An 18,216-nucleotide genomic window follows, 5' to 3' on the forward strand; every position below is an offset into this window, starting at 1 on the left:
CTTCTTCGCAGTTCTCGTCGCAGTTCTCTTCGCGTGTCCTTCGGTGCGAAGCTTGAACTTGGGTCCGCAAGTTGGGCACATTCGGCAGAACTCATTGCACAAGTCGCGCTTGATGGAGTTCGTCACGTGGGTAGATATCCACATGCTCATGTCGTCCCGATGCCGGTGCTTTCCGTCCTCATCGACATGGCCGTCCACGAGAATCTGATATGCCTGTTCGAGTGGTGCCTCTGGCATCTGTTGAACTAGACGTCCATCACGCCTGTAGTTGGGATACACCTTTCCCCAAGTCTTCTGCACATCCGCTGCCTCTTTCACTGAAAGAATCCTGTAGAGTTTCCTTGCCTCCTGAAATATTTCAGCCCCTTTAGGAGTCTTGAAAGTATTGTTTGCAGGATATGTCCAGTTATTTTTGGCCTGGTAATTCCATTGCACAATCCCTCCTTCCCAATTTTGGGGTGTCATCCTGGGCTTGGCGTTGGGGTCGACTTGTAACTGTATCTTATGCGCAATGAGCGCGTCGATGCGAGCCTGTCGCATCATCTCTATCTTATCAAAGTCGGAGGTCTTCTTCTGAGCCTTGGCTCTCATCTCGATGATGGCGTAAGTGTCATCGATAGACGTGGTCGAGGCAGCCTTAGTCTCCCAGCTGGTGCTTATTCCTCTGGCTGGTATCCAGAATTGCACCTCATCCCGGATATTCCCATTCCAGGAGTTCCTGGCCGTGCTGCCATTGGCCTCAAAGTTAGGCAGTGACCCCGCGGTGTAGGCGTTGTAGGTGTTGTAGGTGGGAGATTGCTGGGCTTGAGCGTCGCCAGCTTGAACACTCTGTCCAACTCTAAGGCAAAGTAAAGTTAGTCCATGTTCATGTTTTCGATAAGTGGAGCTATGATACAGTAACGCAGACAATACAAAGTAATAAGGTAGGGGAAGATCCACACCAAACTCAATGTGGAACCTCTTAAAACTTTTGTTGCACTTCGCAATTCATTGAGATTCAGACTGAGGACTTCGTCAAACTCTGAGCCAATGAGGTCTCAGTAAGGAAGGGACGCCATGCCAACAGTAGGAAGGCGCCGACAAGGTAGCGCCGACGAGGTAGCGACGACAGGGCTAGTTGGGATGAGGCAACGATGAGACGACCAATAAGGCGACGACAAAGTAGCACGGGCTAACAAAGGTAAGACTAGTACTGATTGGGAAAAGAAAAGACTATGACGTCATAATATAAAACAGCCAGACCCCACAAAAGGAGCCTCAATTCAAACTCGCTAACCTTTGTCATCAGAGCCGCAACACGTGACTGAAACCCCTTTCAAAGCAGATTGATTATCAAAAAATGCAAATGGGAAAAACCAACTAGAAGAAAAAGTGTGGAAAATCACACTCGCCAGGACCTAGCCCTAGCCCTCTGTAACAATTCACAGAAAAAAAAAGAAGAAGAAAAATTCAATTTCGGCATAGTGAAGGAGAAACTTTGTGCGGAAGAACAATTGGAAGAAAATTTAGGGGTTTGAAAGGCAAGACAAATTGGACTGTGGGGTGTGATGCAGTACGATGAGGTGCAGGAATAAATAGGCAGGTAGGAATCGTGGGGTTCTTACGGATTAGAGTTTGGCTGTGCATTCCCGGTTGGGACATTTCCCTGGAAAGGTAAGTCCTCGACATTCCAAAATCCTCTTGTCTCTTGGATCAGAGCTTGGATGGCCTCTTCGGGCATGTCTGCGTAGGGAGAGGCAGGGCGGTAAGATGCCATTTCTGGTTCCCATTCTGCGTCGAGGGAGGAATCGTAAGATGACATGATGGATTGTTGTCGGTAACAGCTTCTGCGTCGAGTTGAGTGTGAGGGTGAGGGTGAGTGTGGGTGTAAGTGTGTGTGTGTGAGTGTGTGTGTGAGTGCGATGGGGAGGAAATAAGCGGGTATGAGAGGGCAATTGAGGTTAAAGAATAGAGAAGAGGGGTAAAGTAATGATTAAAGTAGACCGTGATGCTTCGAATAACTGCTGTGAGGTCTGGAAAGTCGAATTTGGTGTATATGGGGAAATTGCGAGTGGGAAGTCGATGTTGGAGTAATTATGAGTGTGAAGTCGAAGTTTGAGAAGAAGAGAGGGGATGTGGGAATTTGAGGGAAAGGTCATGGACGAAAATCAGAGAGTGCGCAGGCTAACGAGAGTAGTCAATATTCGATGGTGTATTCATGCTATGAAAATTTCCAAGGCTATACTATACCATGTTCAAGACTACAACACCACTGTTTGGTACCGAGTTGCTGGTTAAGATAGTAGAAGCAAGGATCCCCCCGAGCTAAGGATCCTAAAATGGCACCAGGTGTCTCCTCCATCCAATGGCAGCATCAAGAACAGGCTTCTAGTGTGTATTGAGTTTGGAAAGGTCACCACAGAAGTGACAGCTTGGGGCCGTGAACATAGATTTTTCATTTTCAACACTACTTAAACGTTGGATGGATACATTATAATGGCAGTAGGTTCCAGAGATTACTGAAGAGTGGGATCGTTCGAGGAGTCCGCTAACCCTACTCCGAGTCAGAGTCCATCCCATCCAGCGACATGTTTAGGTGCGCACTTTCTTCGTCCGATGATTCGTCCTCCATCCGAGTGTCTTCCATCCCTATTGGCTGACGAGGATGGTTCAGGTTCGGTTCCAACATTGTCTCGTCCATGGTTGTTGAATTGTGGGCGGCGACGGGGTTATATGACGGAAGGTCGAAGTTTATTGGTCCAGGAGCAGCATCGTGAGAGGAAGTATGGACAGCAGGGCCGAGTCCCGGGTATTCAGAGACAGCATGCTCATCAATAAGGGTATTATGCTCATTTAGGTTCCCTTGTATAGGATTAAGCTTCGTTTGTAGTCCCATATCTTCATCCTCAGACTCTTCGTGAATTGCATCGTTGGTGGGCAGGCGGGCACCAGCAGAGGGCAAGAGCGGCATGCGAGGCCGGAGGAGAATTTCAACTATCTGATCGGATCCGAAAGCCTGGGTCAGGTGAGGCAGCACGCTGGCTAAAGCTTTTCCGTTCTTGCCCACAAAGGGGTTTAAGATGCTAGACAACATAGCGTCCTTGTCATGGCTGAGAATGGCAGTACGTTCAATTGAAGACCGTAGTGATATGTCGAGGAATTCTTGGGGGATATGAGAGAGCAGCAGAGATAAAAGTTTCCTAGCAGCGACGACAAGATTTGTTTCATCCAATCGTACCTCAATAGCATTCTGTTTGTTCTGTAGGAATGTATCGGCATTCTGATTCGCATTGTGACGTGACTGCTTTCCAGTATCTTCTTCGACTCCATCTCCGCGACAGCTCGGATCAAGTGACTGCAAATCTTTACAGCAAGAACGAATGATTGACCCAAGCTTTCCTGCCTGAGTTCTGTCAAAACTTTGACCAATGTGCAGCAAAATTTTGGCAACAATAACGTAGGTGACTAAGCGAAACTCAGGGGTGCTCTTGCCAAAAGGGTAGACCCACACTAGCTGGTCAAATATTCCCTGGGCAATTGGCATGAACCCCTCCTGCATTCTTTCAGCAACAGCATTGACAAGCTCCAACGCAGCGACATAAATTTGAGGCATGCCACACCATAAGCCATCTCTCTCATCTCGATCGATGGCAGGGTGTAATCGTGCACTCCCTTGCCTTGAAGAGGAGTCCGACGATGACAGCGCAATTGACAACATTCTAACAACAACATCCATGATAGCACCAAGGGGGATCGAGACAGGCGTCGATGTCTCACTCCTGAAATACTCTGCCAGCATTTCGAGTAAGCCAGTCAATCTCTCTACGCCTGCAGCAACACCAGTCCATGGTGGTAAGTCATCGGCGTTCGCTCCACCACCAGAAATCTCTTGGTTAACATTGACAGGTTCTCCAACATAGCCGGCGGTAGACTCCCAGTCCTCCATGACAGCTCGAAATACATTATCGGCCGTCACGTGTATATCCTTGACAAGTCCTCGAACAGCTTTACTCCATTCTTCTCCTCCCGCACCCTTTGGGACAGTTTGATGCAAGATTACGACGAGATCGCGCGCACTCCCCTTAAGCGACGACGTTACGATGAGCCCATCTTCTAAGGTTGGGGCAATGAATGGCTTGATTGCAAGACGAATTTGAGAAGTAAATGGCCGATAAATGGTAGTGTGGCGGGGCAGCAGCATGGTGAATGATTGAAATACAGTCTCAACCAACGACGACGGTACATCCACCACCTTACTGGAGGTATTTGAGATTAAATTGAGACAGGACGTTACAAAAGTTGGCAACGTCGGCGTAGTAATCTCACGGATAAGTGTTGGATACTGGTGGGTCATACAATAGATCTTGGTGAGTGCTATTATACATAGCTCCTTTGATGCAGCATTGTCCGGTTTCTGACAGATATTTAGCAGCGATCTTAACAACGGCAGACACCTTCCTTACACCAAGAAGAGCGAGTAGACCTCGAACCCATGATTCCGCGCCGCGCAAGACTTCCCATCCTCCGACCTCGACAACAGCCTTGATTAGAATGACAGCAACCAGCCTTCCTTCCTGGGTTTTCCCGTTGAGCAGGGTAGTTAACTGCGTCTTCAGCTTGTGAACAAGGACGGAGCTTGCAGAAGTATCAGTTTTGGCTGCGTTTCCTGCCGCACTTGAGAGCGGAGCGCGACAACGAAGTACATTTCGCAGGAGAGAAGGTGTAAGACGGGGGAGATCTGTCGGAGGCGTAGAACTGAGTTGCGCACACAGGAACCGAAGCTCGGGAGGAAGAGACATTTTGCGATCAGATCAGACCCTTTCCCAATACACAATGCGCCTACGAATGTGCGCCAAAGACGCAATGCCTCAGGCAAAGTAGGGTTTCCTAGGTAAGGTAGGTAGGTAGGGCGAGAGTAAGGTAGGAAGGGAGGGCCCTATAGTAGGGCTATACAACATATGCAGTTATTCCTAAGACCAATGGTGAAGGGGGGCTACTTTATGGTGAAATTGTGATCTTGCCTGGCTGAAATTCTATTTACGAAAGGAATTTTAAGCTTCTTCAACAGATTCAAGGGGAGGTGGGGATGCAGGCAGGCATTTGAGTCGCCTTATTGGTTAATAGTGACAGGGGTGGAGTGGAATCCCCTAGACCCGGAACTGGAACCGCCTAATTGGTTGATAGTGACAGGGGGTGGGGCGGAATCTCTTAGACCCCGACCCCTTGGCAGCGCACCGCTTTTTTGAGCAGCAGGGGCAGTGGCAGTGACGATTGATTGAGTTCTGCTGAGTTAGAACTGAACTCATCTACCTAGTTCACCGATTCATTCCTCCTCTTCCTCTTCCTCTCCCCTCCTTTTTCCATGCCCATTTGCCGCCCTGCAATATGAAGACTTTTCCCTGCTAATCTATCTCTATCATGCTGCGGGAGCCCTGTGATCCTTCCTTCGAGTAATTCAGTCGAGATTGAAACCCCCACCGCCCCTGCAACGATGAGCGTAAGTTGGTTCCCTAGAAGAAAAGTAGGAATAGCGACTGATCCGTCTTCTCTTCTTAAGCGCGAGCAGACTAAAGCGGCCCATTATATCCAGCTGTTGGATGAGGCCCGCTGCCAGGGAAATTGGGATGCTGTTCCGGAGCTTGTGAGAAAGGTGAAGAAGCATGCGCCCAATCGAACCTGTACGTCCAAAAAAAACCCCGCTTCTCTACGAACCCTAGGCACAAGGAAGAGGTCTTCTTTTGGACATAATTGATGTCGTGATCTAGGCCTCACGTTAACTGTGGAATCCGAGCTTGCGGTCACTGAATATGCGCACAACCGCCCAAACTCGTCACGGCCCGGTACCGCCAGACCCTCGACTGCGAATTCGACCCAATCCCCTAGCATATCACGCTACATCCCTCTTCTGCTAGAGGCCATCGAAAACGAGCGAACATATGTCGAGGACGAGTTTCAGGCCGTGGTTTGCCTGGGGTGGATACACTGGCACTTGGGGGAACCAGGCTTAGCTGCTTCCAGGCTTCCAAGAAATATAGAACAGGACTTTTCCAAGCTGGATGGCACGAAACAAGAATCGGCCGAGTGGACAAGAGTATGTGCTTTAAAGGCCTCCTATATAAAGGGCACATCACAGAGCAGGACAGGGGCAGTTGCCGAGGCCTTGGAAACTTATGAATCTGCTCTACCAATATTGACGAGCGCATCGTCCGTGCAACAAGGGAGGGAACTGCGATTATGGACCGAGCTTTACCTTACGGGTTTCTGCCTGCTTTCCAGTCTTGCACTCAAATCGAAGATCTCATCTATATTAGAGACGGAAACGTTGTCTGCTTTTCGAGCGTGGGCGAACTTTTGGGATACTCAAGCTCCATTGCCGACAGGTGGAAAGGCTGCTCAAGCTGAGGTTTCGCGAAGAGGGGTATGGAAGGAATATTATGTCACACTATCAGATCTGCTCCAACAAGAGCTGCCATTCCCGACAACTTCTCTAACAACTGCCTATGCCGAAACGTCGACCAGACTACAACAACGCGCAGAGTTGAAACGAGTAGAGGCAAAATACGAGACTTTACTACTGAACGAGGTACAATTTCCCAAGGCAGAAGAAGGAAGCGAAGAAGTTGAGGCTTTCGTAGATATAGTCATGCAGAACTGGCGAATACTCTGTGGAAATAGCTGGAGCGAGCAGGACTTGGGCGAAGGAGGAGCAGAGGGCGTTAGTAGAGGCGTTTTGGATATACTCTACAGAGCTGCGACAAAGACTTTTCATTCGACGGCAATACTCAGGCATTTATTCACGGTTCATCTGGCAGTAGCAGAGTTTGAATTGGCACTAAAGGCTTTTGATACGTATTTGGAGATTGTCAAGAAGAGCAAAGCTCGTGTTGAAAAAACAGGAGAAGCCGAGCAAGGTTTAGATGACGATGAAACTGTTCTCCGAACAGCCTCCGAGTGCATTCAATCATTATGCCGTTATGGTTCACGCGAAGGGGTCGAGAAAGCTAAGGAGTTGGGTCATTATTTTGAGGAGTGGTTGGATAAACACCATCCCAGCAAGCGAGAGAACGGAAATGGGAAAGCTGTTGAGAATGGCGATTCTTCTGATCTGGGGACGGTAATTGCGCCGCAAATGTTCGCGATGGCTTGGCGATGCATAGGAATTGGACATGCTCAATGGGCGCGTTTGACATTTGATGCAACCACCAGATTGGAGATACAGTCACGGGCCATCAGATGCTTCAAGAAAGCACTTTTGCCAGAATTCGCGAGCTCGACAGATGTTAAGACATTATTCGCTTTGGGTACAATACTTGCGGAGCGCAGAGAATTGAGTTCAGCGATCGAAGTTGTCAAGATTGGTTTAATACCTCGACGGCCATCGACAACAAGCCATTCTCATGGACTGGGTCCCCATCCTGGGCGGTTTGCGAGAGAGCGATCCTCAATACCTCTTTGGCATCTCATGGCTCTGCTACTTAGCGCGAGGCAAGACTTTGTCACCGCAGCAAAGTCATGTGAAGGGGCTTTCGAACAATTTCAAGACCCTAAATATTTGTTCGGAGAAGATGAGTCAAGTAATTCTTATCGAAGTGAGCATCTGAAGGAAAAGTCAACTCCTCGGAATCAGGGTATTGTGGATGAGATGGATGATTTCGAAAAGGAGAGCGTCCTCGAGGTCAAAATGACCCAATTAGCTCTTATTGAGGTGCTAGAAGGACCTGAGATTGCTGTCAATGCCAGTGATGAGCTTTTAACCTTATACACAAGGTTATTTGACGCCCCGCAAAAGCAACCGGCTCTAGCGGTGGTCCCAGCTACGCCAATTCCACCAAAGAGCTCTGCTGGAACCATAAAAAGTATCAAGGGGAGCATTTTTGGCAGATCGGGGAGATCTAGGCGGAAGTCAAACGCGCTAGCTCCTACCCCGGAAGAGAAGTCTAGTCATCTGCGCCCGCAAACTACCCAGACGGTGGCCCCGACGATTCAAGTCACACGTGAAAATGGAGCTTCAGCTAGACAACGTAGCCATTCAACAAAAGATCCCCACCATCACGAAAAACTCCAAAAGCGCAGCGAAAGTGTTTCTAGGAAGAGGAGCAACGGTAGTCAAAAGAGTACAAACGCGGGAGGGCGGAAGGTGAACACTGATAGTTCATCTAGGGCCACCACGGTGGACGGCGAGCAGTTCTTCACTCCTTCGGTAGAGACGCAAGACAAAGAAGATTGGTTTTCCGAGGAAATTGATTCCGAGAAAGTCGGGTTGGCTGTCTCTCCAGAGTCCAAAAGTGCACGACAAGCAAAAACACTGCCTCCCAAGTCGCAGCAAATGGCTCACAAGGAGCCTGCCCTCAAGCCCGCGCACCCGGACCCTGCAGCTGCACAAGATAGTCGGCTACCCCATGTAAAACCATATTCAACGTCAGCAAACCCTGTTACTCGGTTTCCTAAAGAACAAGAGAGACGCAGGAGGATAGCTATCTTGGTAAAGGTCTGGTTGCTGGTCAGCGGATTTTATCGCCGAGCATCCATGTTTGACGACGCCAAGGGCGCAATTGAGGAAGCGCAGAAGCTGGTTGAAGCTATGGAATCAGAGGTTACAAAAGTTGCGAGTGGTAATGTTTCAATTGATAATGCCGGCTGGGGAGGCGGCAAAAGCGTTGGGGCGTTATGGGGGGACGTTTTCTCTGAAGTAAGTTTCACTATTTTCGTTTACTACTACGATTCACTGACACCTTCTCAGCGTGGTTATCTCGCGGTTGCCGAATTGCTACCATACGTCGCTCTTCATCACTTCGAATCCGCCCTAACGCATTTTCCCGACCACCCTTCAGCCACTGTAGGGCTATCGAATATACTTCTCGACATTTACACTGAAGATTTACTGCCTCCACCATCGATACCCACTCTCGTCCAACCTCATACTTTCTCCACACCTTCCGCTTCGACTGTGAATACCTTAGTTCCTCCCACCGCCCCTTTCACCACATCCGTTCCCGCAAAAACAACATCTTCACTACCCGATACCCAGCATAGCCCACTCGGTCTCCCAACCGCGAAGCCAGCCCTTCCACAAATCAAACCCGACACCTCATCCTCTCCAGGAACCCCAACCCGCCCATCAAGTCCCAAAGAATCGTCCGCCGCGCTTCTCGACCGCCTAGCAGCACGCGACCGCGCATACGGTCTCCTCAGCGGCTTGACAAAGTTAGGTACGGGCTGGAACTACAGCGAAGCTTGGTTCGCGCTGGCGAGAGCGTATGAAGAAGGTGGGCAGCCTGACAAAGCGAGGGAGGTCTTGTGGTGGTGCGTTGAGCTAGAGGAAGCGAGAGCTGTGAGGGATTGGACCGTTGTTGGGAGTGGAGGATATGTTTTGTGAAGGGACGAGATGGTATATTTTGGGGTTTAATCTGATTCTTCCCAGCGCTGCTGTTAGTAGTTTTATTGGCTCAATGAGCATATACCTATTCAATGCATTATTTCTCTGTTGCCGCAAATATATCAAACTGCGTGCGTGAGTGACGTGGCATTTGTTTCGTACAGGTAGGTAAGTACTGCTCCGGCATCTCATATGATTAATTATATATAATTCTCCATCTAGACAGCTAGATAGATACAACCTGAACCTCTGCAAACTATAGACCAGTAGAGTAAGTAGCCGTGATACCTCATTTCCTGCAATATGCAAGCTATCTGTATCCTCTTATTATGTCGACTCAGCTCCCTACATTCAACATCCCGTATTATTTATTGCGTATTATTACTTCCTTGTACATTTCCCGCTTTTCCAAATTCTAAATTTGAACGTCTAACCATTTCCCGTGAAGTGTCATGTGCGATTTTACTTGCACTACTATGTACGTACTTTGCTACGGTGATCCAGTTAGTGATGTCGGAGAGAGCGGGGGTTTTCCCGTTGATGTTGATAGGTCGGCGGGATGAGATTAGGGCTTGCTGTTTAAGATGACGGATGGTATAGAAGGCAAAGTAAGTTTGTGAATTTCTTATTCGTGCTCGTGACTATTGGAGTAAGGTAAGGGTTTCTAGTAAGTGGTAGTAGGTAGGGCAGGGGCAGATTCTAAGTAGCTTAGGTAATATCCCCCACGGTGCTTGCTGCTTTAAAACTCGAAAGTTTTCTGGTGGTTCTATCCTAGTTGTTTCTTAGTGTCTTTCGATCTGGTTCTTGGGGCCGAGTTTAAAGCGTGGGATGGTTGGTTTTAGGGTTATGTATATTTGTTTTTGGGAAGGGGGGCTTTTGGGACCGGTGTTTTAAGCGCTGGTGATAGTAGCACGCTTGGTTTTGGGCTTAAGGTATAGTGAGTGAGTCCGTTACTGTGTGAAAATTTGATCGCGGTGAAATTAAAGGATGTGTGTGGTATGTATCTGGTCACAGTAACTGCTGGAAGATGTGTGTAAAATGAAATATAGTTTACTGTCTGGCTGGGTCTTCCCCAGCTGACCTAATCCGGGTAGTATGCATTTAATACCCACAATACACGCCCAATACTACCACCTGGAGACATCCCCATCCGTGCTGGTGACTTGACTGAGAATGAATATTTCCATTACAGACACAGTTGAAATGGCCATTTAAACAGTCACATAAATATATATTCCCCACTGTTGGGAATCGGGACGTCTTGCTTGACGAACCTTTTCTTGCAAGTTACAAAGTATCTGGAGCGAAGGTATAGCCATATTGAGACAAGGGAGGATCTCGATTGGGGAATTGTGATATATTTCTAAGATTCTTGCATGGCTCTCGAATTCCCACGGGCCTCGGAAAGCCACATCAATACCGCCGGATCGTCTAGTCTTCGAAAACTCACAATATTTGGCAGTCTCTGGACACCACAATACGTGGTCTCGGCCTTCCAGCGACCCGAAGACGAAGACCATTGGACTTCTAGGTTTGCCACCTTAGATCCGAAGCCAGATGTTGTTGTCACTCATAGATGGTGTTTTGCCAAGTTTTGATTAGTGAAATGATCCAGCCGTCTATGGATCTATCACTGAATAGTCCAAAACTGGGATATCAGCCTTAAAGAATGCATCCCAATCGAAATTGACAAAGTCTTCTGAGTTCAAGTTGGTGGTGAAGGTATCTCCCGAGAGCTTCTGGTCATTCTGGGCTATGCCACGGATTGGGCCGACCTGTTCGAGATTTGTTACACGCGGTTTGTCTTTCAAGCTCTCCTCCAAATAAACAAGCTCTGCTTTCTTCCGGTCACAAGTGAGCTTCACCAGTGTCCTCAGAAAACCTAGCGTTTCACTCAACGAACGAGAAGGGAAATATTCGGCAACCGTTTGCAAGGCGTTCATGGCGCTTCCTAGATGTTGCAAAGAAGTGTTCGTATCAATGACTAGTAGCATGCATACGAATTGGAACGTAACATTGGCTACATGCCACCAGGGTTGTCGACGCTTGGCGAATCTGAGGGCTGCATCCACTCCATCCTTCCCGAGTGATATTACGGACATCACAGTCTTCGATGATACAGAAGCAGTGACTGATCGCGATTGAAGGCGACGATAAAGGTTTAGACCCAAGTAAGCCTTGAAAAGGATGATGCCATCAGAATCAGATTTAAACGCGGAGAGCTCTGCGATTCTGGCTTCGTCATCAACCACCGTATAGGATTCATCAGAGTGAAGTCTTTCCGACAATCGATACATATAAACTAGATCATTGGTGAAGTCGCCGGGCCGCGAGGTCGGGAATGACACCAGAGTTGTTTCGAGTTCCACTGTGGGCCGCCCATACTCCCTAGAAATGAAGCAGTTGCTTGCACGAGAGACCCAAACGAGTCTTTCTTTATCGATAATATCACCATCCACATCGCTGTCGGATGTTTGACCTACATCAGTTGCTTGAATGGTGTGCATTGTTGTGCAGCTTGCAATCCAAGCAGCGTGTGGTTGAGAAGTGATGCGAAGATAAAGAGTCCTCAAGAGCCAGGCGGCTACCTCAAGGCTGCTACGAGCATTCGTAGTTTCCAGTAAGCCTTTGGCAAAATTGGCAATAGATTCTCTTAAAGCGGGTGGACATCCTGCGTCAAATAATGATCCAAGAGCCGCAACTGCTGAAAGAACTATGTCTCTGGAATTGGGAGCCGAATTTCCCGACCATCTGTGAACTATTGTGTCCACAAAAGATTGTTTATTGATGAATCCAAACACTTGATGGACAGTATCGAAATACACATCGACCAGGGCCAGCATCTGGTCCAGAGTCACAATTCTGCTGATATCCTGCTTGGGGCCTTGAGACTCCTGACACAAGATCTCGGAGTCAGCAAAAACATATCTAGAGAATAAACCGTTCGTGGGATGTCTAAAGCAGGAAGTAGTCCTTTGAGAAATTAGCTTACCTGTCCCACCCCTAAATTCCACGGTATAGCCAGTCTATCCATCTGCCCAGGGTCCAACCGCCCGATTAGGATCTTTGGGAATGCATTTCCTGAATATTCCTCCCTTGAGACCCAATTTTGCGTTGGAATCGGCTCGCTGTGGCTCTCTTTTTCAGGCTTTGCAGGTGTTGGGAAGGTGATGCCGTTGCTGTGGTCCGGAACATCTAGTTGTTTTGCGGCACTGTCGTCTTTCTTCCGACGTTTCCGAGATGAGACAACATAATGACATTCATATTCAAATCCAATGCAAGTATCACAAGGGTTTTCTCCGTTGCAACGCTTTTTGCGGTCTTTGCACGGCTTGCACGCGGATCTGACGCGTTGACGGATGGAGCGGGGTTCCGCCGGCTCGGCTTCAATTTGAGGGTTGTCCATAGTTACAAGTGTAGGTATGGTTCAAATGTTAAGTGGCCTTCCCAATTCGTTGATTGCCCTTAGCCGATTTCTCCACAAGTCTTGCGATGTTGTATAAGTTGGGATTGAGGCGTCGTGCGCTGTCGGAAGTATCGGAAAGTGGGCGGATGTATCATACGTACAGGGGTACTGTATCCTTGTAGCTTGGTCAAGTACTCTTAATAATATAACAATATAATAGTGAAATAACCACAGCTGGTTAAGAGACTATAATCCATAAGCTATAATGTTTACGGTTAATTACTGGAACTAGACATTTGCAAATTGCAATTACTCCAGACACTTTAAGGTTTTCTTACTACAAGTACCTCTTAAAGAGTAGAGGATGACAGCCAGCCTCTCTAGTTATATGAAAAGACAGTATATAGTTGTTTCAACCTAGTAAGGTTGGAATTATATTAAATTCTATACCTTAAAATCAAAAATAGGCGTATAGCTAGCAGCAAAAGACTATCACAAGCCAGCAACATCAATGTGTAAGGAACCTGGGATTTACCCCCTACCCCCCGTCTCCTTCTACTTACACATAGCACAAAAAGCGTGATTGATGATGACTTTCCTAGTGGTTCTTGTGGCTAAACTACTTCTTACGTTAAAGTGCCTTTTTTCAACAAAATCTGTAATGTTTTATTGATGTGTTAGTGTGATTTGTATGAAATTTGATAATATGAGCACCAAAAGTATATTTTTGTTCTATCCTCTGAACATTAACAACATCGATTTCAATATCTCAGCTAAAGAGTATATCCCTGCATATTGTGCTTCGAGTTGTTACATCTGCATGACCTTCACGTGTATCAAAACCTATTGATTGATGAAACGGATGGAGATTAGCTCAAGTTCTACTTGATATGTCCTCCATTATCATTTTAGACATCCAGGCCGGGACCAGCATCTGGACTTTGACTCAAAGCCTAAGTCTGTCAATTCTATAATATCTAACCATGGTCGTTAAATCTCCATCCCTTGACCAATTATTCACGTTAGATGTCTGAACTTGAGAGCTGAATGCCAAGTTTGCTGAAATCGAAGTCTCAACATCAAAATCTCCTCCTCTTTGCGTGTCGTAAAACCAGTGACTTGTAGTATTTGATGTAACAGAGTTGGACCGTACCCTGCTCCGTTGCTTGGTCTACAATACCATCATGAGACTTGGACCTGAGTCCAATGTTGCATAGAATTGCGCTGGATCCTTCAGGGGATCTGTTCATAAATGGTATCACCCTCTTTTGGCGGTTGCAAAAAGTCATCCGCCACCTTCTTAGGAATCTGTCTATCCTGGGCCCACTGCCTTATTGCATCAAAATTCTTGCACTTATGCCTCGTATTGAAATCAACAAAAGCCTGCGGAGCCTTAGGGTCCCACCATACCTGCCCCAAAACACCAGTATCAGGCATGCACATCAATTGCTGGCGGATAATATCCATGCAATGAGTGACATGGAAATGAAGAATGCGGTCATCGTTCGTGAAGGCGCCTTCGCCCTTGGATTTATAGTAGTCGTAGTTGAAGTATAGTGTTTGCCGGAGGAGATTCAGGCAATGGAGATGGTGCAGGCCTTCGACGTTGGCGGGGAACCCACCGCCGTATTTGGGGTTTATTTGGACTTGGTCGGGCTTCAATCCGGTGGCTGCGGCTTCTGAGACTGGGATGGCTAAACTTCTGTCTGTACAACGTTGTCAGAGATGTCAGGATTTATGCTCAGAAAGAAACTTACAGTTGACCCCCATTGACTCCCACGCTGAATCCACTTCAGGTCCTGCATCTTGTCGGAAGACATTCTCCTTCATGAAAGAACCGTTGAAAGTCACGTATCGTATCGAAGTATCCACATCCTTCAAAATTGGTGCTTTGGTAAGTCAGCTTGGAGTATATATATACTTACCAGTTTGGGTGGAACCTACAATATTGTTGGACGTGCTGAAGGTAATCGCGGCCGTTGGGATTGCAGGACTTGTACCTTCCCAACCAAGATCCAAGGGCAAAAGTAAATGTGGAAAGGAGTAGAGTGAGGAAGACTTGGACAAGGATCTGGTTTCGACCTCTTGCTGAACTCGGCCTGGATGATGAACTGGGATCTTGGGACTCCTTTGAAAGCAGTTGCTCGTAATACTCGGATGACTGGGAGCCTTGCTCACTCCTGTCTTCGAGTGGTGTATACATCATTAAACAAGGACTACGCACTTTGAGACTTTCTGGAAGGAGGATGTGGTGATATTGAGGTTTGGGGTCCTTGAAGAGCTTGGGGGAAAGAGATCAGATGAAATGCAAATTAGAAATGGATTTCCTCTTCAACAAATAACCATAGCATCCGGCCAAGCATTGATTAATGTATAAGCTTACTTAAGGTCGGAATCTTAGAAATGTTGCCATATGGTGATGACGCAGATCGCTAAAGATCGTTGTGTTAAGAAACAAACCAAAAGGTATTAGAGTCCTACAGGGATTAATACGAGCCGTGATAATACTAAAAGAGGTTTAACCCTATTATAATAATAATAGAGTATTTGGGGAGAAAATTGTCTAAGCGATCGTTTTAGAATTCTAGATTGCGAAATAATATGCTCATCTGTGGGGTAATTTGCTCAAGTTGAGGTACCCGCGTTCTAGCCTACTGCATATGGAATATTATAAGCCTCCCTTCACAGAAATGTTATACAAGTCTAATTACTATCGCGAGTTAGAGGATATTTGCAACTTAGGCCCTGTCTGGTTCTCTTTTTGGCTCAAATATCTGTGAACCAAAGTCGTTTAGGTTAAAGACTTTTAATCCAAAGATCTTTAGGTTATAGATTTTGACTTAAGTAGTGTCTGGTATTTTGACCCATAGGGTTTATATACTGAATACTATAAATAGTGGCAGAAGGCATTTTGCACTTTTTCTTTTAGCGTTCTATAAAAGATTTATATGGTTAAACGTAACGTCAAGCTTCTTTGACTTAAAGACGTGCATAGACGTTTTTGGTATGCATCAATAAAAGCCTCTAAAAGTCAAATATTCTATGGTTCAAGCAGTGTCTAGTGTTTTTATCTGTGGGTCACGGAAATCGCGATATCTATCACAGAAAAGTGAACCAGACAGGGTCTTATAGGGCAAAAGAACTCTATTGAGCTTAAGACCACGCAAGTTCTAGGTCTGATCACAAGTAGAAGGTATAATGTTTGCTGAGAGCAACCATTTCTCCGTGAGTTGGGAGAATAATCGGATGTACTGTTGGACTTGGCGCTATGTTCTTAGTATTCTAGAATGTGTTGGCTCAAGGTATGTTCGCATTGGCTTACCTCATAGCCCGAGGAAGGATCTCTTGAATGGTTAATTAGTTATTAGAAGAGTTAACGGGTTTACACGACTAGGTATCGTCTGCCATTACTAGACCCGACCTAAAATCCAGTCATCAGAGTATGACAAGGCTAGGCATTACGTTGCGAACTTGCGAGGCTGGCAGAGGTGAGGAGGACTGCAAGACGACGTATCATATCCATCGTACTTGAGAAATAGAAGCTAAATCAGCCGGACCGTAGCTAGGTTGTGCCCAAATAATGTTTCCTGCGAGGGTCGCCGGGTCTTTAATTAGCATCGGCCCCAAAGCCTTGGTATACACACAGAAAGCTAATATTCCGTGAGGGAGGGGGCCTTGGCAAACTCGAGGGCTTAGATGATGCTAGTGTTAGTATTGATGACTTACCTTAATGTCTCAATCGTACTCTATTGTCCTAATGAGCAACCTAATAGAAACCGTGTGCGTTGGACTTCGGTCGCTCCGTGGCCATGGATAATTTCGGGGCCATTTTGTTTATACGGGTCTTAGTATGTGACCGCGGTTGATGCCAATGCTATTAGTCGGCGGGGTCGAAGGCACCGTCCTACTGTACCTACATTCATCGAATTCCAATAGCAGAAGTTTGGTTTTTCAAATGAATAAATAGCTGAACCTTTCCACAGATCAATTACTTACTTCATCAATCCAACACTTCATCACTTCATCATCTGCACAAAGTTGCTCAAGCAAAACCCTTGAACAAATCCAGCTACCAAAATGCGTTCTACCAATCTCATCCTCTTGGGCGCTGCTTCCCTAGCAGCTGTCTCAGCTGCACCTACCCCAAAGCCATTTCCAGTACCCCAAGATAGTCCATATGGGAGTGAGTCTAGTTGAAGATATCTCAATAAAGTGAAGCTTACCATATTTAGGTTACCACCCGTACAATTCATATGGAGAAGTTTGTGCGCCTAAAATTCTTCAAAATAAATAGAACTGATATTAAGAAAAGTACCCCGAAAAGTCTCATGAAGATTACGGCCCCCAAGGGAAGCGTGAGGCTGCTCCCGAAGATTATGGTCGTGAGTTTTTTTCTTCTTCTGAAGGAATCTTAATGAATGAAAGCTTACCATGTTTAGATTACAACCCGTACGCAACATATGGAGAAGTTTGTGTGCCTAAGATTCTTGAAGATAAACAAAACTGACTTTGAGAAAAGTACTACCCTAATGATGATCCCGAACGTTCTACCAGCACCACCAGGGAGGTGAGCGAAGAGAAGCGTGAGGCTTCTCCCCAAGACGAGGTTTATATGCCCAAGGGTTTTAAAGATAAATAAAGCTGACTTTGAGCAAAGAACCCTGATATTGAACCCCAAGATCCTACCAGTGAGGACAATGGATTCCAAGAGAAGCGTGAGGCTGCTCCTCAGGGTGAGTCACATCCACACACAGCCTAGACTTTCAATGTACACCAGAACATTATTCTCATACTCAATCCCCTCTAGTTAATGCGAATTACGGCCAATACGATTCCGACACAGCGCGTGACACAGCGCCCGTGTCCGCCGAGAACAACCCATACGGAAGTTATGACGATTACGGCTCGTATAAGCAAAAGCGTGATCAGGAGCTGGAGTCTGAAGAGTATGGGAGCTATGCAGATTATACCCTTGACCCGAATGAGGAAAAGCGTGAACCCCAGGAGGAGGGGCCTGAAGAGTATGGGAACTACGGGGATTCTACCGATTACCCGGATGAGGAAAAGCGTGAATCTCAGGTGCTTGAAGAACTTGATACCAATGCCGGTATTTATTTTACTCAAAATCCAAAATTTCAAAGAACATTACTGACACAACCTACTAGATTCCGACAAATCCTCTTATAAGGAGAAACATGAACCTCAGGTTGAATCCTATGCAAGTTATGCACCCTATGCAGGTATTTTTGCACTCAAAATCCAAAATCTTAAAGAAGAATGATTATACTCACGATCTACCTAGACTACGGCGACTACCCTGTGGACCTCCCATCCACAACAAACACTGGCTCGTAGGCGATGACAGCACTTATCATTGCGCTGCGGGTGAGATTGAGATTTAGTTTGGACGTGTCCGTTCAACGGTAGAGGTAAGGGTGTTTTTGAAAACGAGGTT

General features: G+C 46.7%; 3 protein-coding genes across 3 annotated transcripts; 1 reads left to right on the forward strand and 2 right to left on the reverse strand.

The window, feature by feature from the left end:
- Positions 1-2,533: 2,533 nt before the first annotated feature.
- Positions 2,534-4,778, reverse strand: rix1 (Pre-rRNA-processing protein; the record flags this gene model as incomplete). Its single annotated transcript, XM_031150502.1, has 2 exons — positions 2,534-4,393; positions 4,443-4,778. The coding sequence occupies 2 exons, from the start codon at positions 4,776-4,778 to the stop codon at positions 2,534-2,536; spliced, it is 2,196 nt and encodes a 731-aa protein (XP_031005184.1).
- Positions 4,779-5,470: 692 nt separating this feature from the next.
- Positions 5,471-9,355, forward strand: ypp1 (putative cargo-transport protein; the record flags this gene model as incomplete). The annotated part of the gene is made up of 3 exons (XM_031150503.1): positions 5,471-5,657; positions 5,745-8,668; positions 8,720-9,355. The coding sequence occupies 3 exons, from the start codon at positions 5,471-5,473 to the stop codon at positions 9,353-9,355; spliced, it is 3,747 nt and encodes a 1,248-aa protein (XP_031005183.1).
- A 1,619-nt stretch (positions 9,356-10,974) lies between these two features.
- On the reverse strand, positions 10,975-12,761 carry kojR (Transcription factor; the record flags this gene model as incomplete). The annotated part of the gene is made up of 2 exons (XM_031150504.1): positions 10,975-12,249; positions 12,348-12,761. 2 exons carry the CDS (start codon positions 12,759-12,761, stop codon positions 10,975-10,977), a joined length of 1,689 nt encoding a protein of 562 aa, XP_031005173.1.
- Positions 12,762-18,216: the final 5,455 nt, after the last annotated feature.

Source organism: Lachnellula hyalina, assembly GCF_007821495.1.
Source record: "Lachnellula hyalina strain CBS 185.66 chromosome Unknown contig00070, whole genome shotgun sequence".
Classification (NCBI taxonomy): Eukaryota; Fungi; Ascomycota; class Leotiomycetes; order Helotiales; family Lachnaceae; genus Lachnellula; species Lachnellula hyalina.